Source organism: Electrophorus electricus, chromosome 15, assembly GCF_041902795.1.
Source record: "Electrophorus electricus isolate QZ-2024a chromosome 15, ASM4190279v1, whole genome shotgun sequence".
NCBI lineage: Eukaryota > Metazoa > Chordata > Actinopteri > Gymnotiformes > Gymnotidae > Electrophorus > Electrophorus electricus.
The window spans coordinates 18,627,501-18,648,752 of NC_137511.1; the positions used below are offsets into that span (position 1 = coordinate 18,627,501).

The 21,252-nt window shown below is 46.3% G+C and overlaps 4 protein-coding genes across 11 annotated transcripts in view; 1 reads left to right on the top strand and 3 right to left on the bottom strand.

Moving 5' to 3' along the window:
• mpp2b (MAGUK p55 scaffold protein 2b) overlaps positions 1-3,579 on the top strand; it is a 54,947-nt gene extending 51,368 nt beyond the window's left edge. For all 5 annotated transcript variants that reach the window (XM_035533425.2, XM_081697316.1, XM_081697315.1 and 2 more), the window contains 2 exons: positions 780-908; positions 2,491-3,579. In XM_035533425.2, coding sequence (XP_035389318.1) covers positions 780-908; positions 2,491-2,667 — 306 coding nt within the window. In that variant the 3' untranslated portion in view covers positions 2,668-3,579. The remainder of the gene's footprint in view (positions 1-779; positions 909-2,490) is intronic.
• Positions 3,580-3,721: 142 nt separating this feature from the next.
• Positions 3,722-8,767, bottom strand: LOC145651285 (uncharacterized). 3 transcript variants are annotated; one of them, XM_081697318.1, is made up of 4 exons: positions 7,469-8,767; positions 6,688-6,728; positions 5,809-6,052; positions 3,722-5,442 (listed from the first exon to the last, which is right to left on the bottom strand). In XM_081697318.1, exons 2-4 carry the CDS (start codon positions 6,708-6,710, stop codon positions 5,311-5,313), a joined length of 399 nt encoding a protein of 132 aa, XP_081553444.1. In that variant the 5' UTR covers positions 6,711-6,728; positions 7,469-8,767; the 3' UTR covers positions 3,722-5,310. The 3 variants fall into 3 exon arrangements, with proteins under 3 accessions (XP_081553444.1, XP_081553445.1, XP_081553446.1); XM_081697319.1 differs by having other exon boundaries at positions 5,809-6,210; XM_081697320.1 differs by lacking the exon at positions 6,688-6,728.
• Positions 8,768-8,915: 148 nt separating this feature from the next.
• psmc5 (proteasome 26S subunit, ATPase 5) lies at positions 8,916-13,018 on the bottom strand. Of its 2 annotated transcripts, none has more exons than XM_081697317.1 (12): positions 12,874-13,018; positions 12,270-12,362; positions 12,038-12,107; positions 11,812-11,909; positions 11,608-11,664; positions 11,239-11,469; positions 10,720-10,846; positions 10,353-10,543; positions 10,032-10,130; positions 9,763-9,873; positions 9,330-9,416; positions 8,916-9,096 (listed from the first exon to the last, which is right to left on the bottom strand). In XM_081697317.1, exons 1-12 carry the CDS (start codon positions 12,994-12,996, stop codon positions 9,043-9,045), a joined length of 1,341 nt encoding a protein of 446 aa, XP_081553443.1. In that variant the 5' UTR covers positions 12,997-13,018; the 3' UTR covers positions 8,916-9,042. The 2 variants fall into 2 exon arrangements, with proteins under 2 accessions (XP_081553443.1, XP_026865026.2); XM_027009225.3 differs by having other exon boundaries at positions 12,288-12,362; positions 12,874-13,016.
• Positions 13,019-13,760: 742 nt separating this feature from the next.
• smarcd2 (SWI/SNF related BAF chromatin remodeling complex subunit D2) lies at positions 13,761-21,139 on the bottom strand. Its single transcript, XM_027009209.3, has 13 exons — positions 20,750-21,139; positions 19,820-20,028; positions 18,791-18,833; positions 18,564-18,686; positions 18,170-18,289; positions 17,298-17,393; positions 17,015-17,116; positions 16,718-16,879; positions 16,503-16,600; positions 16,186-16,321; positions 15,811-15,933; positions 15,348-15,449; positions 13,761-15,240 (listed from the first exon to the last, which is right to left on the bottom strand). The coding sequence occupies exons 1-13, from the start codon at positions 20,882-20,884 to the stop codon at positions 15,187-15,189; spliced, it is 1,503 nt and encodes a 500-aa protein (XP_026865010.2). The 5' UTR covers positions 20,885-21,139; the 3' UTR covers positions 13,761-15,186.
• Between the last annotated feature and the right edge of the window lie 113 nt (positions 21,140-21,252).

Genomic DNA, 21,252 nt, shown 5'->3' on the forward strand with positions numbered 1-21,252 from the left:
TACTACACCGATTTCTGTCTGCTAATAACCTGATAAGCTGATTAATGCAAAACCCAGAATGCCTGGCACATGTCGCCAAATCAGAGGTTCATGATTCTCAGAAATAACTACCAAAGATTTATTTCATTTAGTGTGCTGTGGACGTTTATTTTTGTAGGAAATTTGTCAGTGATCGTGTTTTGTTGTTGTCGGTGATGTCTGTTCATCGGTGATGGCATACTGTGGACGTCAGGTCTATGTGACCGCGATTGTGAGCTGTTGACGTCAGGTCTAAGTGACCGCGAACGGGAGCTGTGGACGTCAGGTCTATGTGACCGCGATCGTGAGCTGTGGACGTCAGGTCTATGTGACCGCGATCTCGAGCTGTGGCCGTCAGGTCTATGTGACCGCGATCGTGAGCTGTGGACGTCAGGTCTATGTGACCGCGATCTCGAGCTGTGGCCGTCAGGTCTATGTGACCGCGATCGTGAGCTGTGGACGTCAGGTCTATGTGACCGCGATCGTGAGCTGTGGACGTCAGGTCTATGTGACCGCGATCGTGAGCTGTGGACGTCAGGTCTAAGTGACCGCGATCGTGAGCTGTGGACGTCAGGTCTATGTGACCGCGATCGTGAGCTGTGGACGTCAGGTCTATGTGACCGCGATCGTGAGCTGTGGACGTCAGGTCTATGTGACCGCGATCGTGAGCTGTGGACGTCAGGTCTATGTGACCGCGATCGTGAGCTGTGGACGTCAGGTCCATTCGACAGTAATCGAGTGCTGTGGTTGTTCTTTTGCAGGCTCTCAAAGTCCTACGCACTTCTGAGTTCCTCCCGTTCGTCGTGTTCATCGAAGCACCTGATTTTGAAGTACTCAAGGACATGAACAGGTCTGCCATCGAGGCCGGTGTCATCACCAAACAGCTCACGGTACGTTTCCAACCAAGCTTAACATTTAAACACATAACTCTTAAAACCGAGGGTTTCTAGCACTTCCCCAAAGTAGCAGGAGGAGAGCCATCATTTCAAATTGATGTCGCAAATTGTTGAATTTCCCAGTGCAAAAAAGCAAGGTGCCCCCAGACCCTGGGGTTTCCCAGCTGTGTTCTGCATCCCTGTTGTTTCATAACATGTAAGACCATTTTGTGCCAGAGTCCCTGTGAGAAACCTGCACACCTCTACTGAAACCTGGCAGAGATGCAGACAAGAACTGTTCTTACCCCCAGTCTCTCTTTTAACTGCTGACATGAAACGATTTGAAAAAATGACTAGCTAGCTGTTGAACTGGGGTCAGATCTGGTTGATACGTCACTGGATCAAATTGGTTTTATTAAGGTTACCAGTTATTCTCTAATATCCACTGTTTGGTTTTGGGTTTTTTTACATTCTTCATAAAGCATATAAATCCTGGAGGTTACTTTTACTAAACAAAGATGGTGTTTAGACACTAGGGAAAAATTTGATTTTGGTGCCAATTTCATCAGACGTGTCCACCTTCTATGTTCTTCTCCAAACGTTACACTCACAATCTTGCACCTCATCACGAAACACATAGCAGTTACCCCCCCAGATCCTCCTTAGCTCACTGTTGCAGTGAAGCAGTTATAACTGATGTTTAAAGCTGCCTTTTCCAGTGGGGTCACAGCATACCTTCCCATCAACTGACCTCAATACGCAACATATACTGAGGTTCATCCTGCTCTCCTAACCTGGGCACGTCAGCCCTTCAAAATAAGCCCGGCTCACGTTATTCCAAGCACAACATGGAACAATCGCTTCTCTCTCAGCTAAATTAGATCCATTTTTGCACTGTGGCAAAGTAAGTGCACTACAGATATCTATCCCAACGGGATCTTTGTTCACTTTACGGATCAAGTGCCTAATTTCTCACACACAGCCTGATTGGCTGTGGAGCAGGTTGCCTTTTAGAGGCGACCCTTCACATACAAACTCCTGTCCATGTCTACAGTAATCAAGTCCATAAACATCGCTGCTCTAGATAAGATAACGGCTAGCTGGGGAAAAAGAACTTCGTACAAAACATTCAGCGGAAATGTGGAATAGTGCCTTATTTTATTTGAACAAATACAATATTGAATATTTGTTTACTAGTTGACATATTTAACGTGTCAGAAAATCCCTTGAAAGAACGTATATCAGCGTACCTGGAAGGCGGGTTTCGGTGCAGGGTAGCAACGTTTAGGGTACCGTAGGTAGTGAATGCCACGGCCGTGAGTGCAGCCACACCGTGGAGCTCGGGTCCGGGGTGCTTCCTTGCCCCAGATGTCTTTCTGCTGTGCATATTCATCCAGCGATATTTTTGAGCATTGGATTCAAAAACTTTTCCCATCCCGTGAGTTTTATGTGCCATGCTCATCGCAATTACCGTTAGCGTTGTTTACTTCATGTTCAATTGTGGTAGATGAGAATTTGCAGTTGCATCAAAACAGACTGATCATTGTCGTGTAAAAAATGTGATCTTCACCCCCCCCCCCCCCCCTTCTGTCTGTAGGACTCTGAGCTTAAGAGGACGGTGGATGAGAGTGAGAGGATTAAGGGGGCGTACGGCCACTACTTTGACCTCACCATTGTTAACGACAACCTGGACGGCGCCTACCGAAGGCTGAAGGTGGCGCTAGAGAGACTGACCCTCGATCACCAGTGGGTCCCCGTGAGCTGGGTTTTCTGAGCCCCGCTCGGTTAAGCGGACGAGGTCCAAGGAGGCGTTGAGTGTCAGAGACTTTCAGTGGAAGTAGGGGGTCTTCGTAAGAAACGCATGGCATGACCATGCGGAGCCCAGCTGGTTTTAAAGATAGCAGAGCAGCGAACAGTTGAAAGATGCCCGCAGATGCCCTGCAGGGGCCAGTGCATCACTGAGGCCTTCATCATCGTTAATGCAACCATCGGTCATCATCGTGAACGCAAGCATCGTGAGGGCGACGGCAGGTAGTTCAGGGGGACTGTCCATCCGATTTGATCCGGGCACCTCATGTAGGTTGCTGCATAGAACCAGATGAAATGTCATTAAAAAATAACATTTATTACCTTACAAAGAAGAGAAAATGAAATATACGTCAGTGTTTTTATGAAGGTACAGTACATGTGAGTAGTCAGAACTGTATATTTGTACAGATGCTGTGATCTGGAATACTTGTTTTAGCACTCCAAAGTTGTGGTTTTCATTTCAAACGGCAGTTATTTATGGGATTCGTGTAGTTTTGAAATCATGAAGATGGAATATGTCTTGAAAATACTTCTGTACATGTTGTGGTTTAGATTTCCTTCACGCTGACTGTAAATATCTGGAGATTATCAAACATTTACAAGAGACGACACCTAGATCAAAAGTGTGTTCCATTTGAGAAAAGAAGCAGCAATAAGTATCCTGAGAACTCCACCATAATTTTGTGACATGACCTCAACAAATCATTTGATACACCAAAGCAAACCACAGATATGATTGTGTGTTTTTTTTTTAAATTAAACAGAATCTACTTGCTGTTGACCGAAAAGATACGCTTTCATTTGATTTTATGATAGGATGAGTGAGTCAAAATTACATTTAGTCATGAATGTAATAAACTTGAACATTATGAAATGACCTTGAGTAGCTCTTTGCTTTTTCTTAGCATTGACACCATTTGATAAACACTATTCCAGAACAGTTTGCCTATTATAGAAGGTACAACAATACAGGCATTGCGTGCAGTCCCTGGAAATTTAAACCCCCAGCCCACAACCGCAACGCTCTACCAAGTGAGCTACAGGAACTAGTAAAATTAACTACTCAAACACTACAGTTCCTCTGTATTCTGACTGCGTGGCTTGACCCGTTCATTTTTTTTTTAATTTTTTTTGCAGTTATTTCTAATACAAATGTAAATAATATCTTTACTGTAGGCCTAGATACTTAAAGGTTGTCACTAGGCTTTTTCCCCCAGAATGCTGTTGGTAATAAAAATGTCTTTATTTACATCATTGCATACACAGTCCCTCTTTCTGATGTATTCCTAGACAGATAGAGCGTCCACTTCAAGGGAACTTTAAAGCTGAAGTGGCAAAAATATCTAGCTAAAACTACCAGTCTGTCATCACAGGCTGAGCGGTTTATCTCTGGTCTTCCTTCCATTGTTCTATACTTTTGATGCGAATCGTTTGGTTTCCATTCATGTGGGAATGTGAATATTTTATCCATGTTCTTGCTCCTTTGCTAGACAGATTAAATCTAGTCTTGAACTAAATCGTATGAAGTGTCTGCTTTCAAGAATCCACTGCTCCACTTATCTCTGCAGCCAGCCGCACATGTGCCATAAGTGACGTTAAAAAAGGTTATGGAGGTTATGGAACAGCTTTTTCAGAAGACAGGACATAGCCACTGTAATCAATGAACAGTACAGCAATCGGAACAGTTTACTCAACAACATGGGCTTTTGAAAAAAGTCAAAAGTGTATTGTTATCGCTATAGCCTATTTTGTAACTGTTTACTGTTTTTGCTCAACTCTGGTATCTCAAAAATCATAATAGATATTTATGTCTATACTGTTTATGTTTATACTGTTTACTGATTAACAGACAAGCTGTTATTGAACAAATATGTCATATAGAATCAAGCATTTAAGTGTTTTTCAGCATTGCCAAATCATTGAATTCTTTAAGGTAGTAATGGCTCCATAAACGTTGTTATAACGTGTAGCTGGATGTGAATCTTTGACACTGTTTACAGTAGTAGATCTCAAGTGAACCCTGGTAGTTCCTGTTCTCAGCCTCAGCAAGCCTCTATCACGCTACTGCTAACTCCAATAAAGTCTTCCTGCACAGGGCTTTGGTAAATGTTCCATTCCTGTCATCGGTCATTACTAAGGTAAAGTTTTCTTTTATCTCTGATAAGGTTTCATATGTGTCTTGTAAATGTTAATGACTTCCTGACAAATCTCAGATGACGGGAGGCAGCGATACGTGGCATTCACTTCCTTTTTAGCATAGTCATAATGAAAAGGTTTAAAGTGCCTTCACATGTTTTTCTACAAGGCATCAGAAATACATAAAACACTTACATGATCGAGGATCATACAAAGTCTGGACCGACCCAGTATGAGATCTGCAGACCTTTTATTCTGAAGTATAATAAATTAGAACTATAATTGTAAACTTTTCACATTGGCAACATGCAGTGCATACTCAGTGTAAAGATAGCTATAATGCTAGACATAAAAAAAAATTCACAGATTAAATAATGTTTTATGAGGAAAAAGGTTTAGGTAAATGTACATTTCCATCACAACTATTATCTGGTTGGTTTTTTATGCTTCGTTCCAGAAGGCCTAATACTGTTTATAGTTCGTTCCAGGAGACGTGTTGCATGTCTGGAGTCGAAGCAACACCTGGCCCGGTTTCTAGCGCAGTGGCTGTGAACTCCAGGTCGGCGTATGCTGGTGGCTCCGCTTTCGGAAGGTTCCACTTCCACTGTGGAGAAAAGGGCAGAACATCACATGCCCTGTTGAGCAATTGCTCAGGGAATCTGTGCCCGTTTTCAGCTGTGTCTCGATGAAAAGGCATCGATCAGGGATCCATATAGCACAATGCAAATGAGATCAGGTTCACCAGATCACACCAGCTCTTACAGGGTAATGGCTAACGCTGAGTGAGGAACTGCTTTAAACTGGTGTGTCTCAACCTCTTTAAATCACCAGACAGACGGTCCATGTTTATGTTCTAATTCAGTCCTCGGCACACATGCACTAGACACCCTGTGCCCTTAATGGCTTAGTTTAAAGAAGGTGGATGTAACTTGGTAGAGATGGCTGACTCTCTGCATGGGGCTCCACTCACCTCCGAGTATAGCGGTGGAGGGTCCAGGGAGTCATACGGAGGTGGCGCATTCGCATCCACCTCCACAGAGTCCTGGTCTGAGCCGTCGTACTCCGCCTGATCTGCGGAGATGGGGATGACGTAGACGCTTGGGTGCTCCTGAGTTCTCAATGTGTCAATCGGATCGTCCATGCAGGAGCACAGTGCACAGCAGAACTTCAGCATGAGCAAGACGCCGAGGAGAACCACCAGGGGAATTATGTATCTGCGCGTGGTGGGAAAGAGACTTTCATGTCGCACCGCCGTGGGAGCAGCAGCTTCAGACGTCAACAAGGTGGTGTGGAAATGCACACCCCCCCCCAGCCGCGGTGCAGATACTGTCTAGCTACACCTGGGATTCAACGCATTCTTCTTTGTTTGTGGCTTTGTATTCCAGTATTTTGGATTTGAAACAGAGAGGTATATAAAAGGGTCAATTTCACACACTTAAAGCTGTTTGGAAATGACCACAGATATGACACAGTAACCTCGTTTTGGGGTACTTTAAAATTCAATCGTAACTCAATCCAGTTCAAATCCAGAGTACAGCATCAAAGTGTTATCATGCATATGTTTATGGAAGCCACAGCAGACAAGCACACACAATTCAGATCACTGTTGCGAAAAAAACCCAAACAGCCAATTAATGAGCTATGAAGATATTAATCAGCTAAATCAGGAGCATTTTTATGTTATTATATCTTATTAGGCTCAATTGTATATTCAGAGCAAAATCAAATCATATCTGAGCTACCAGATCAGTGCAGAAAAATGAATTCCCCTTACATCCATGGTTATGATTAGTCCATTCTAATTTAGCGTATGCTTTCGGGAAACAGATTACGCAGTATGCAAGCTTACACAATGTAGCCTGTTATGTCCATGATAGTTGCTTTTGCTCTCTAAAAAAGAAACAGAAAACAGACGTTTCCTTAAAAATACAACACAGGGTTTCTGGGCTAGGCCCAGGAGAGCTTCACACTTCAAAGGGCGTTTCAGGGACCTACACAGTATCAGAGGCTTCACCTTAAAAATAATAATAAAATAACTGATACAATATTGGTGTGTTCAACATCTCCTCTGAGGCACTTCATGTCACAGCACTGTTCGCCACATCCGAGGAAGATCCCTGACTCTTCTGACAGCAGAAAATAATCAGTGGCTTTTAGGTACATGAAGAGAGGAACAGGCCCCCAAGGAAAGCAACCGCCCTCAAGGCAAGCTTGCCTCATCTGATGTTACCAGAACACCTGCCTTCAGGGGAATTCAGCTGAGTACAGGGTTAAACCTTTTCTTTTGTGACACAAATATGAATATATTCACCCGCTTCACTGAACGAAAAAAAAAAATCCACTAGAAAAATCAGCTCACATTTACCTCCCACTCCCATAATTCAGAGGTGAATGCAGATGCCATGGTGGTTTCACCAAGCAGTTTATAGATACTCGTATATTGAATTAGTGCACAGAATGAGTGATCCTTTTCAAGTTAACACCATAACTCCTGCCCGTTAAGCAGTGCTTATTTAAATCAACTGTCTACAAATATGATAAACTCACATTAACTTGACAAATCTTACAATATCACCACATTAAGAAGACAAATCTTGCAATCTTTGCACACTAAGAAGACAAACACTTACATTAAACAGGCGTCCTTTTGTTGTTTCAAGACGGCTGAAGACGCAGGTTCTTAGGTCACGTCAGGTGTGGCAACAATGTTTCCAGTGTCTGCTGGAGGACTTTGAGCAGGTGACCAGAGGTCGGATAAGCACTGGTGGGAGACAGTTGAAGTGACTGGTGCTCTTGTCTTTTGACCCACATTCTTTCTTGGGTGTAGACAGCAATAAATGACAGGGTAGAGCCTCACGATTTCATACACCACAGGCCATTATGTAATTTTGAGATATTCATGTGTAAATGTTTAGACATGTTGAAGCAGCTTCTCAACTGGAGTAGATTAATCAAGTACAGGGAATACTTGTCGCAAGTGTACTTGGTTAGGGGACAAACATGGACCATGTTGTGAAGGTAGCAGACTGGGTTGAGAAACACTACATTAAAGGCGCATTCTAGTGTTTTTGCAAACTGATCTACTGCATTGGAAACAAAAGGTTCATTTAGACAATTCACTGTACAAAAACAATGACAAACTCAAAATGTATTTAGGGAGTTGTTGGGGCATAAAACACACGTTCAAGCAAAAAACGCTCTTGGTATGGGATTACTTTTCCAGAGAGGAGGATTTGTGGTATTACCAAAGCCGCAATGTGGACTTTCACAAGTGCCACAGTGGCTTACAGCAACAGCAAAGACCTGCACCACAAACCTTCAAAAATCAGAATTGCTGTTTTTTGATTGCTTTGCTCTAGTGTTTCAACCTTTCATTCTCAGTCACGTTTACAACTTTTCTTGAACTTCCACAGATTTTAGGCTTCGTGCAGATTTGTGCAAGTACAGGAAAATGTGTTGAAATGATAGACATTGACAATGAGCTACAGGGTAGGCAGCAATTAGGTCGTAGAACAAAACACTGAAGGGAAACGAAATCAAATTTTCTCCTGTATACCACTCATTTCTTCCACCTGACTCATTTTGTATTGGGAAACAATAAGAAACTGTAGTCTATACAAACCACAGAGACTCAAACTCTTTCACCACAAAACACCTTGACATGGCTACCACTGACCAAACAGGAACTGGTCAACAACGAAACCTTAGCACCCGATAGGAGCAGAAGGCCGATTTAGATGAGGAAGCCCATTGGGAGCTTTGCTGGTCCATTATAGCACCATTTCGTTATCAGTGTGGAATTTCACTTAGTCCTAGCGCCAAACTAAGGCGAATGTTTTTTAATGTTCTGGCTCTGAATAAGGTACTGCATTCTGGACCAACTGGAGATTGTTTACGTACGCAAAACCACCAGTGAGAAACATCTCCAGGGAGATTACAGTAGTCCAAATTAAATGTGGTAGTCACAGACACGATTAAATGTTGAATCGGAGCACAGATATTAGTCCGAATCCCTGTGAGGGCTGAAAGAGGAAATACATGTTTTAAGAGCATACATCTAAAGACGAGGGAGACAAATTATAGTCCATATCTCAGCGGGCTACACCATTTATTTAAAATAAATTTAGATAACAACAACTATAAACCAAGTCAAAAAGGGAAACACATGAGAAGATGTGAGGCAGCAAGGAGGTAGCTGTGGCATCTACTTCCAAAGCTTCTTTATAGACATGTTCTTCTCGCTGTCCTTCTGCATCACCTGCCAGTGGAGAACAGTGTAGAATTCCATTAATCCCGTTACAGTTACGCAGCAACATAACGGCTACAGCCAGATCCTCTACAGACTGACCCTGCTAGAAAGGTTCTGTTTTGATGAGCACCACTGAAGCAACCATTCTGCAGGCCATCTGCGCGTGTGTGTGTGTGTGTGGGGGGGGACAGTTTCAGCGGCACTCATTCGTAGCTCATTTCTAAAGTGGCACACAACATTACCTTGGCAACAGCCATCTCGAAATCCTCCTGGGTGACGTGGACCCTCCTCTCACGCAGGGCGTACATGCCAGCCTCCGTGCAAACTCCCTACGGGACACAAGCTAGTGAGCAAATGCTGCGACCAGCCAGTGGGCTTGCTACATCGACGCCAAACACTTGGGCTACGCGTTAGCCTCAAATGTTAGAGCTGCAGGACTGGTTTGATTTGTTTCTGGTGCTGCAAAGCATCAGTGCTTGCATGAGAGGTGTCTTCAGAGAACGCCAATTCTTCTCCTGGCTCACTAGCACAGCATTCGGCCTAACTATAACACTCTTGCCAACAACCCTGTGTTGCTGTTTCCTCTTGACCTGTGTGACGTTATCTTCGAAAATGTGTCCAAGAGGCAAAATGTAGAATGGGCAATGTAGGGTGGAGGGCTGGGGAAAAGCTCACCTTGACCTCTGCCCCCGAAGCACCTGGCATCAGCTCAGCAATTTTGCGCAGGTTGATGCCCCGTGTCAGGTTCATCTTGCGGGAGTGGATCTTCAGGATGTCCAGACGGGCCTGGCGATTGTGATGGCATTGAATGTGAGTGCACGAGTGCAAGGTAGGTAGAGGGGTAGGGGGGTGTGTGTGTGTGTGTGTGTGTGTGTGTGTGTGTGTGTGTGTGTGTGTGTGTGTGTGTGTGTGTGTGTGTGAGAGAGAGAGAGAGAGACACTGACCTCCTCATTGGGAGGGGGGAACTCTATCTTCCTGTCAATGCGACCCGGTCTAAGCAGAGCAGAGTCCAGAATGTCGATTCGGTTGGTAGCCATGATGACCTGCAGCGAAAGGTTACGCAGGGGTCAAATGCAGTAACTGGACAACACTTCATTCATAAAAAATGGAAATGAAATCTGACTTCTCCCTTAGGCCTTGTATGTGGTGACTTCAAATGTAGTGCATTACATGCCGGTCACTTGGTAAAAGACACTCAGCGGCTTGTCTAAGCATTCTGAGCTGTGCTCAATCTGATGCGCGCACACCCACCCACACAGACACACCTTGATGTTCTTGGTGGCCTCGAAGCCGTCCAGCTGGTTGAGAAGCTCCAGCATGGTCCTCTGCACCTCGCTGTCTCCGCCCGATCCGCCCTCCAGACGCGATGAGCCGATCGAGTCGATCTCGTCCATGAAGATGATGGAGGGTGCGTGCTCACGGGCCATGACGAAGAGCTCACGCACCATCCGCGCACCTGCACCATCCGCGTCCCCAATAGGACAAAGACGATTACAGTACGAGAGGGACATGCAATCTCAGTTGGTACATTCCTTAACCCTAAAATGGCATGTGGACCTTGAGCAAAAATCAGGCACATGGCACTCTTCCCAGTACAGCTGTGGCCAGCGTACCATGCCCCCTCAAACCTACCCTCGCCAATGAACTTCTGCACCAGCTCGGAACCAGACACTCGGATGAAGGTGCAGTCCGTGTGGTGAGCCACGGCTCTCGCCAGAAGGGTCTTCCCCGTGCCCGGAGGGCCATACAACAGCACCCCCTGCAGGACATGGCAGGAACAACACTTAGTTTCTTTTACACTGAGCACTAAACAAGATCAGATGCTGACAGTCAAAAGATTCAAAAGATAAGAATTCTGCAGCTCTGACACAAAGTCTTGTGTAATCTGATGGAAAATAAGTCCTTCTGTACATTACCTAGGTATGATAGGACTTTTCCATATAATTTGATTACTACTACATTTTTGGATGCTCATTTTTTTGAAGAATATTGAACCCTAAAGGGAAAAAAAAAAAGTTTATTCTGGTCTATGCTGATACCCAAATGACATGGCTAACAAAAACACGTGACTTGTAACCAATTTTGAGAAAAAAAGGCTTGATTGTGACAGTCATCATTTTATTGCACAGCCTTAACCTTTGGGCGGCCCACCTTAGGCTGTGCTATTCCGAGAGCCTCGAACAGCTCCGGGTGCTTGACGGGCAGCTCGATCACTTCCTTGATCTCCTTAATCTGCTTGTCCAGGCCACCAATCATCTCGTACGTGGAGTCAGGAACCTTCTCGACCATCATCAGGGATACCAGTGGGTCCACTTTGTTGGGCAGGATTTTGTGGAGGGTGTAACTGTCGTTGCGAAGTGCTACACGGCAGTTGGGGGTCACCTGTTTGGAAGGCAGGGTCAGGGTGCTCAAACTTGCGTGAGCTGAGGCATCACGAAAAATAAACAAGATTGTGTTTGCCAGCACGGAAAAGAGCTACAGTAAAAGTCCAGCAATCAGCATAGAAATGGGAGCACTCACATCATTAATGTCAATGTTCTTGTCCACGTCCACAACGAATTTCCCTTCAGGGTGGACCTACACGGCACACACACAGATGCACAGAAAAGTGCATATGAACATTTGAAGTAACACTTCTCAGTGGAGCACAGCTTCTGAACTGCTACGTTAGGAAGCAGCGAGAAACCAAAGGCACGAGCGTGAGAAAGTGTCGGCGTGGCACACCTTAACCAGGACCTTCTTCTTGTCCATAGCGCGAACCACCTCTCCCACGTAGGAGCCCTGCTCCTGCAGCAGCTGCAGCTCCTCACGCAGGAGACGCACTGTGGAGACAACGCACGCTTCACAAATCACGTACAGATGCAACACCGTGGTTGCGACCACTAGCAACTAGCACTTGGAACCATTGGTGTGCGCCAGTATTCGTGGACAGTTTTGGGAAGAGACTGACCTTTAGCGTTTAACTCGTTCCTCTGGGCCTGCAGACGCCGGAGATTTTGGCTTTTCTCATTCACTGTCAGCTACAGAAAGAAAACAAGATTTAAATTTTGTTTACATATAGCAAGTGAGAGTACACAAAAATAAGACAGAGTTGACACTGATGCTTTGATGCTACTTTGATACAGAAAGGCGTAACTTCAAGTCGATCCCTTGTTTAGCAGTAGAATAGTTAACTCTCTTACCATCTTAAATTTCCTCACCTGTAGTTCTTCAATTTTGGACAGGTAATACTGCCGGAGACCAGAGCCTCCTCTACTGTCTTCCAAGTCCATTTGCTGTGACGAAGATAAAAAACAGTCAGTCTGCGTTGGATATCTGACGATTGACACGCATATGAAAATACAACAGTAGCGTTGCTAGTTTAGCCGAATCAAATCTGCCCTAACGTTAGCTAATAAGGTAGATTCGGTCTGCCAACAAGGCTGTTTGTACAAATGCCAAATGCGCAAACGAGCAGTTATTGGCATTACCCGTTTTTAGAGAATAAAAAACGACATGGTTAGCGTGTGAACACCGACACTAAGGGGAAAGGCAGTTTTAAATGTTCCCTTTCCCTGCAGCTAAGTGCCGTTAGCTAGCATGGCTAGGCTAACCTAGCTGGTTAGGGCCAACAATGAGACAGCAGTCTCTTCAAGTCTCCCTATAAGGCTAAAAGGACCACGCCGAAACGTCTCTTCCGTTACACAGATGCGGACCATTACCGACTTAGGCAACGTGAACCGCAAAACAACCATATTCCAGCCAAACCGGTAGCGGTTTAATTCCGTAGAAAGCAGAATGCCTTACATGGTCGATTCCATCTAACGCCATGTTGGAAACACGGAGCTGACGCGACTTCCTCCGAGATATCTGCGCGTCGTCGGTGTGCGATCCTACAGTCATACGGCGCCGCACACCTTTACGGAGCATTTCAACCTTTTCACATGTTCGTTTGAGACCTTCACCATGGTTTACCTTCGCAGTTCAAAACGAGTAGCCAGTTTTTTTTGTTTTGAAAAAAAAAAAAAAATCACAAGATCGTTAAAATTAATTAGCTCTGTGCTTTGAGAATTAAAATGAAGCTTAATTTAGATAGCACCTTTCTCATACCCGAGATCACTTCCCAGAATCTTAAACGGAATTAAATAAAATGTATTTAAAATGTAATGGGGTTAAAATAATGAATGGATTCATTAATAAATCAGGAATTAAAACAAAAATGCTTTATTTAGCCAGTGCTCCTCTGTCAGTAATCTCGTCAATCCTCATGTTCGGTCAGGCGAACAAATCCACATACGGCAATATTGCTCAAGCCCGCTCTCCGTAAAGTTGAGCAAGCAGAGCCAAGCCCTACGCTGTAAACCGAGACAGACGGGGAGAACCGGACCCGTTTGGCCAGGCGGCGATGCATCACCAGTGCTTCGCTTTTCTGCGGGCCCCCGTCACGGTCTGAAACGGAGGCGTGCGGAGATCCTCCAGTAGGGTGCATGGGACGCACGGAGCGCAAACGCGCCTGTTTCCGCGTTTCAAGAATACAGCCAGCCACTTTTGTACAAGTAACAATAGTTTCACTCGTCAAGAAAGGAAATGATTGTTTAAGAAATTTTTTTTTTTTTGGGGGGAGGGGGGGGGGTACACACCGAAAGTTAGTTTTATGTGAAAGGTATTAGAAATGAAACAATGACTTAAAAAGGTGCTGGCAGACAATTTTATTGTACAAAATATCAATAGAATGCCCAGTAAAAAAAAGTATAAAAAGCATTTGCTTGAAAACAAAAGCTAGGATACATGCATTTTCCTTTTAAACCATTTAAATCCACTCAACTGGTTATAAAATGTCACAGCAGACTTCAAGAATGTCACTGTCACCTTCTCTTTACATAAACATGTATAAAGACAAAAAAATATATATTCATTCTACTCAGATTGAGATTTGAAAGTACTTGTAAAACAAACATTTTAATAATGACTTAAGTGCCTGGGTCATCTATTAAAATCAACTCTCTTACCCCTTGAGCCAATCTCTGCCAATCTGTTAAAAGAGCAATGGCTTATCTGGTATTTGGAATGTATGAAGTGAAATTGCACACCAATCATTCATTCACACATTTCTGCCTGTAAACACACAAAAAATGGCTTTAATTTGAAAATTAAAGTGTGAAGACATTCCTCAACATTAATTTTGAAATGGCTTAGAATCCTACTCACTTATTACCAAAACTAGTAGAAAGCCTCTGTAGTCGCAGCTACGGTGACAACTGCCACAGTAAAATACCCTAACGACGCAAAAGAGCCTGTAAACACACCGGGAATCCAGGAGACTGCGCTCCGAGCAACTAGGCAGTCGAGCGTACACTGGACTGGCCAAACTGTGGCTCTGAAACGCATGTCGGCGGCATCTTTCTCAGAGATCAACGGACACAGATACCTGTATCCATGTTGCGTTCTATATTCGATACATATAATTCGCCAGAAGGGTCGTACCTATGCTAAGTCATTCTACGTCTGTGTCCTATAATCGTAATACAAAAGCTGAGATTTGGTTTTCCTTTTGCAGGTGAAAAAATACAAATGGGAACAAAAGCCATTTATGGCTTGATGGATCTGATAAAATTAGAAGAGCTTTCAAAAACACGACACGTGTGGTCCAAGAAAATTCTCAGGAGGCAGTGAAAACTCCGGCCAACTCCAACAGTTCCAACAGTTTTAAACAGCCCATTAGAGTTGATACCTGACGCCTCCTAAAGGGACCAGAAAACACGTCACACAAACCCCCCACCCCCAAAAAGCTCCAGACCGGAACTCAGCCAGCCCTCTCCTTAGAAAGCGATGGCTCTGGTTTGGACCTGCTGAAAATTACAATGAAGCTACGTATGAAAAACAAGAATAAGGCAGGGAAAAACAAACAAAAAACAAAAGCAAAAACAAGATGCATAATCATGCTGGTTCCAGTAGAGTCATCTGGTGACACCGTTTGAAGAAGCCCTCCTGGGCCGAAGCCTTCTCTGCTGCTGGAGTTAGCAGGACTGGAGTGAGCACCTGTTGCCCGTCCCGTCCGTAGGGTATGGCAGGTCTTTGGCCCCGAGCCCAGGTGTGCTCTAACCCCAAGGGCCATGGGCTTCAGGTCAGCCGAATCCCCAGCACCTGCTCCAGCTCCTGTCTACGCTGCTGGACCTGTGAACCAGAAAACGCTTCCGGGATCAACGCCGATTGAGACTGCGGACTGCGTCCTGACCCGAGCTGTGCTGCGAGTCCAACACTCGGTGCCCAGCAGCACATACCTTGGCGAATACGTAGCGGCTCACGGCCTCCTGCGTCCACGATGACTGGAAGAAGGCACTCCTCCGCTCCTCCTCCGGGTTCCCGGCCGTGTCGGTCATCAGCTGAATCAAAAACAAAGTGGGCAAGCACACCATTGAAGGGGGCAAGAACGCAAGGCCACCCCCCCGTGTCAGAGGCCAAGAACTCCTATTGGCCCAAGTCACCAGAGCCCCGGTAACATGAAGTGTTACTGAAAGCGGCATTGGCTCACACTTACTGCTGGGTTTTGACTTTGTTTCTTTTTTTAATCTTCTGACTCTTTCTGCTTTATTGCGTTTGTCTTGTTTATACTCTGAAGCAACACTGAGCCTGAAAATGCTACCATGTACACATATAGCTAATATTATCATTATCGCTGCTGCCGTTGGGGTGTGTGCGCGCATGCACGCAAGTGTCAGCGGTTCAGAGAACTACAGGCCTCACCTTCAGGTCTCTGCTCTGTGACTTCAGCCAGTCCTGGATGAAGTCCTGGGGGTTGTTACTGAAGCTCAGCATGAAGTCCCTCTGCGTCTTCAGCTGGTTTATGGACTCGATGGTCTCGTGGATCTGGACAGGAACAGCAAAAGGGGAGATCAACAACGCCTTTTAGAATGTGGGGGCTCATAAAATAAGCCCGACCCTGGTCAACTTCACACGGGCAGAAGAGCAGATCAACGTAGCACCATCAACGTACACATTCGAACCATAAGTCACCAGACGTATAATAACTATACAGATTGGTGGATTAGTGCAGCGATATGTGCAGGTTGGCCTTCTAAGTCCACCCACTCTCTCCCGTGCGCACGCACACACACACACTTTCATCTCCAGAGCGGCGATCTCCTGCTGGTTGGTGGTAGAGGACAGGAAGCTGGCCATCTGGCTCTTGAGCGGGTCGTCCACCTCTACATCAATGTCGAAACAGGCTGTCTTCTTTTGGTCGTTGGGGTCCACGCTGTCCATGAGTAAAGGGCACAGGACAGAGACGCCGTCAGTGTGGACAACACGAGTCTTACTGCGTCCACGCACGACACTGCTCGATGTAGCCCGTGCTGAACAAACCTTAAGCAACAAAAACCCAACCGATCCAGTGGAGGGGAGGACATGACAACCCACACACCCACCCACCCACCCACCTGATGACGTGGTTGATGACTATGGGATCGGGGTGTTGCAGGAGCCCAGCCAGCTTCATGGGGATCTCAGAGAACCTCATTCTGGGACAGGCAAAGATCTGGAACACCGCAGACAAAAACAGCCCCTGACCCAGCCGCCTCTCAACAACATGCATATGCTCCTCCCCACAAAAACGAGGAAACGGGACCGTCCTGACAAGGCCTCCACTCCCTACCTGCCGGAAGTAGCGGTTGCAGTTGATGAACTCCTTCTCGTGGCAATCCTGGAGCTTGTTGGTCTTGATGTAGAGCCACAGAGCCTGCATGATGCTGGCCCTGGTCTGGGTGTGTACACCCAGGAGACGTGCCAACCGTGGGTCCAGCTTGTACTGGGGAGGCTGGAAAGGAGAGCGAGAGATATGTACACTGTGTGTAATGTATGTAAACAAAAAAACAAACAAACAAACAAACAAAAAAACACACGTATATAAGCATAAACACCTCTGCCTGTGTGTGTGGGGAGTGCGTGTTACCTGGTGGTCCAGCATGAGGAGGAGAGTGCATTTTACGTTGACATCTCCGGGCCTCTTAACCTGAAAGCCATCCGTCTCCTGTGTGGTGGGCATCCTGTGCCACTGAGACACACAAAAATTACAACCATTCAAGCCCCAGCTAACAGTGTGACCAGGGGGCTAACGTACAGATGCTTCCCATCGGGCCATGGGTCCACACCACTCCTGCAGCTGTTCTGGGCTTTCAGGCTTATTACTGTAATAATTAAGACTGCAATAGCAGGGACACTGCAGCAGGTTTTACCTCCACTAGATGGTTGTCTGGCCCATACAGCTCCTTGTCCAGCTCGATGACTAAACTTTTGAAGAAGGATGAAAACTTTCTCTTCTGTTTCCCAGGCTAATGTTGGTGGGATAGAAAACAAAAATAAATAGATTGCAAGGAAGGGAGGGAGAGAGCAAGAGCAAGAATGTTAACTGTGGTTAATGTTTCTAGTTTTCATGCTGTTGATTTCCACATTGTTTTGTGCTGACCACACTGGAGAACTTTGAGAGCTCACAGACACACAAACAGCCCACACACCACTTGCGCAACCATCTCTCTTCCCTAGACCACTCCCTCCATCCCACACATGCCTGAAACTCTGAGCCAGGGGGGGGGGGGGGGGGGGAAGAGAGAGAGAGAAAAAAAAAAGCACGTTTTGTGGCTACTGCTCGGCCAGTCACTGGGCCCTGCCCTTCAACAGCTCATGTCTTCATTACGACTCATTTCACACGGTGTACCAAACGTTGCAATTCCCCTTCACACTCCCCTTCTTCTCATAGGGGGGGGGGGTATGTGAAACACATCTGGTTTGAGTTCACCAAGGACAAAAGCCCCAGCTATGAGAGCCTGGAGAGGTGTCCCATCAGCTAGGGAAGGCGAGGAGGCCTGGCCCTGTAAGATCATCATGTCTGAGAGAACTCCAGCCCTACTGAAGACCAGACGCTCGCAGCAGCTAACGCGAGGCTACAGCAGACTGCTACGACAGAGCCCACTCTATATATACAGGTGGTTAACATCCAACTCTGTGCCTGGAACGTCCTGCTTTGAAGGAACTCTGTTCTCTTGGAGACCAAACACAACAGATGCCGTGCAGTGACGGAAAGTCGTCCAGGATGCAGCCCCTAACTTACATCCTCCAGGAGTTTGCCTTCCACTCGGAGCTCCCACGATGCCACTTTCTCAGACTCCTCCCCCTCCAGTTTGCCCGGCGTGCAGGTGTTGGAGATATACACCCGCAACTTGCGCTTTTGCTGTGGGGGAAACAAACCAGTCACGGACCAAAAATCGGCTAGCCGTCTCTGCTGGGTTTAAAGGGAAGAGAGGATTATACAGCTACATCCGGGCCTGTGACCAGTTAAGGCCATAAAAACCGCAACATGCTCTCCCGAAAATCCAGAACGCAAGAGGCTGTAGTGTAGTCTTTTGGCTAACCCCACCCCTCAACGCGGTCCTTCTCGATGGTGACACACTGCACCTTCGGCACCCCCCACCCATTCGCCAAGTGGCACGAGGAAGGAACTTCACTGTAATGGGCTTCTTGATGGCCTCCTGGATCTCCATACGCTTGCGTGCGATGGTCTGGTCCAGCTTCCTCTCAAAGGCTAGGAGGTCCATGTACGCCTGAGACTCGGGCACCAGGTCTCGAATCTGCACAGCCATGCACAAGCCCAGTTACCTCAGCAGACGGGCAGTGTGTGGACAGATGGTCATACAGTGTGTGGACAGATGGTCATACAAGTATTAAAACTCACCCTCTGTGGGAGGACTTTGTCAGCCATCTTGCGCCTTTTGACCCTGTAGCCATAAAGCAAACAGGTTGATGCAGGCATTCTAACAGTCAGTCATCGGCAAAAACTGGAGGAACCAGATTTGAATAAACATGATCCAGGTTTTGTGGGTGGAAGCCATTACATGCAGCTGCCGCTTCACTGTAGTGTTCTCAAGTAGCGTTCCACACATTATTAACATCTGGAGAGAAAAAAAGGCTCCAACAACTTACTTCCAAATGTTTATTCTTCCTAAGTGCATTTAAATGCGTAGCCTATTCATCTTCTTGGGCTCCTCAACATGAATTCAATCAAGAGAAAACTCAACATGTGGTTACAAATGGCAGACCAACTAAATCACCCTTTAAAAAAACAAAAAAAAAACAGCAACCTGTTTTTTCCTGTCAACTAGTTTCAAACGTCAGATAGTTCACCTCTTCTTTGTGGCTCAGTCCACCAGCTAAGACCATGAGACATCTTGAAAGTTAAACTGCCTTTGTTTCAGGGCAATACCCCCCACCCGCCCACACCACCTGCCCACCCGCTCGCACGCAGGAGGAAACAAAAGAGATTCTTTCTGGAAGAGGGGAAGAGCTCCCATCATTACCACGTCATACCAGACATGTCTCTGCCAAACCTCTAATGATTAAATATTCTTTTGAACTGCTAAAGCAAACAGTAGATTTTTAGCCATGTTCAGAATGAACAAATACAGGAAGTTGTAGGCGCACAACGTTCTAAAAGCACTGACGACTAAATATGCATTTGAGACAAGTGAGACTACTATGCAATAGCCTTTTAAGAACTGCTAATCTAGCAAACTCAATTAACTAATCTAGCAAACTGCAATTAGCGTCATATCTTTTGATAGTTGGCATTAAAGCCAGCCCCAATACAGGATCAGCATAAAGCACATTTCGCATCATGAAATCCGTTGCCTTTCGTCAGCATTTTTGCTGCCACACCACAAAACGCGGCGCTGCTCTGAATCTCACAACGCCAACTAGCACTCACCCTCTTCGGGGACCCATCAGTCCCGAAGATTGCTGTTGCTGCTGCTGCTGTTGCTGCTGGAGGAGTCTCTTCCTCACAGGGTCCAGCGGGGTCTGGGGCATCCCGGGACGCACGGGCATGGTGCCACTGTAAGACGGCCCTGGCAGAGGGGCGCCCAGCGACCCCAGGCTGCCCATGGGCACAGTTCGGCTCGGTGGCATAACAGACCGCTGTACACACACACACACACACACACACACACACACACACACACACACACAAATCTCTTTCGTTACAGGCTCGAGGATGATCCTTCACTGGTCATTTTCATCAATCAGTCGCCCATAACGTGATGCAGCATCTCACAAAACAGTCACATGCCAAAACGAATCTCATGCTGAACTGTAGCCAACTATTGTAACGTTAGGTAACTTTATTCGTAAATGAGATAGGATTAGCTACAGCCGTCTTCCCCGTTTCGTGGATCGTTTTTATTCTGATGAAGTAAATTCGTCGGGCGTCATTTCTTATTAGCATTGTTCAAAGGAGCCGCAGCTAGCTAGCGAACACCAAGCTAATGGCTGCACTTAAACGCGGAAGTGTCTGGAATCAACACTTATACTGCAGAGAAGCGGCATTTATACTACATTTGTTGCCAAAATATTTATACCAATTCGATTTGACCGAACCACCATGCTGATTTATCCCGGTAACTTGGTGAAAATGCGTCTTTTTGCAAACTACGACCCACCCCGCAGATAGCACGGCTATGTGATTAGCTACCACAACTATCTTAGTTTAGCCAGCCACTTTCTAGACAAAGCGGGCGCTGAGGGGAGACTGTGACGCAAGGCGCTAACGGCGATAAAACAGCAAAAAAACCCAAAACCCGCTCGGTAACGTCCGCAAACCGCTCCGACACCGAGGAGAGTCGGTAACGTCGGCACTTACCGGATACGGGCTAGCCGCGCTGGGCACCGCTCGGAAACCCGAGCTCTGCGGCATCCTCATCCCTCCCGGGTGGCTCGAGCTCATGGGGTTCACGGGGGTCCCGGAGTTAACGGGGAAGCCCGCTCGAGAGGCCATCTTAACGGCGTGCCGCGTGACGGGGAAGCGCGCGAAGTGTTTCCAGAAAGAACGCGATTGCGGCGCGAGAGCGAGTTACTTCCATCTAACTCGGCTCGCGCTAACTTTCGGTCTTCCGCGCGTGAATTTCACAACAAAGTTCTCTGGTGTTTAGCCCCAAAAATACCAAACCCAGTCCGCTAGGTTAGCTCGCGACGTTGTTGTTATTGCATTAAGTGATCGGTGAGCGTGTCAAACCGCCACCCGACCCGCCCTAACGGCTGGCTCGCGAGAACATTTTAAAGAGTTCCACCGACGTCTAAAGATAGCGGAGCGCGAACAGCGTCTGATTGGCTCCGCCCACCGGGGGTGCCAGATTACCTCAAACA

Bases quoted from the DNA above. Each gene is read 5' to 3' on its own strand.
- LOC145651285 (XM_081697318.1), bottom strand. From the start codon at position 6,710: ATGGACATAACAGGCTACATTGT. The intron at 6,053-6,687 runs GTAAGCTTGCAT...CACCACGCGCAG, and splicing joins GACATAACAGGCTACATTGT to ATACATAATTCCCCTGGTGG. The intron at 5,443-5,808 runs GTGAGTGGAGCC...TTTTCTCCACAG, and splicing joins CTCCACCGCTATACTCGGAG to TGGAAGTGGAACCTTCCGAA.
- psmc5 (XM_081697317.1), bottom strand. From the start codon at position 12,996: ATGCTCCGTAAAGGTGTGCGGCGCCGTATGACTGTAGGATCGCACACC. The intron at 12,108-12,269 runs GTAAGAGAGTTA...TTCTTTCTGTAG, and splicing joins AGGTGAGGAAATTTAAGATG to CTGACAGTGAATGAGAAAAG. The intron at 11,665-11,811 runs GTGTGCCACGCC...TGTGCCGTGTAG, and splicing joins AGAAGAAGGTCCTGGTTAAG to GTCCACCCTGAAGGGAAATT.
- smarcd2 (XM_027009209.3), bottom strand. From the start codon at position 20,884: ATGGCCTCTCGAGCGGGCTTCCCCGTTAACTCCGGGACCCCCGTGAAC. The intron at 16,601-16,717 runs GTAGGGAGTGGA...GCGGTGTTCCAG, and splicing joins GCAACCGCTACTTCCGGCAG to ATCTTTGCCTGTCCCAGAAT. The intron at 15,241-15,347 runs GTATGTGCTGCT...TCTGGTTCACAG, and splicing joins GCCGCTACGTATTCGCCAAG to GTCCAGCAGCGTAGACAGGA.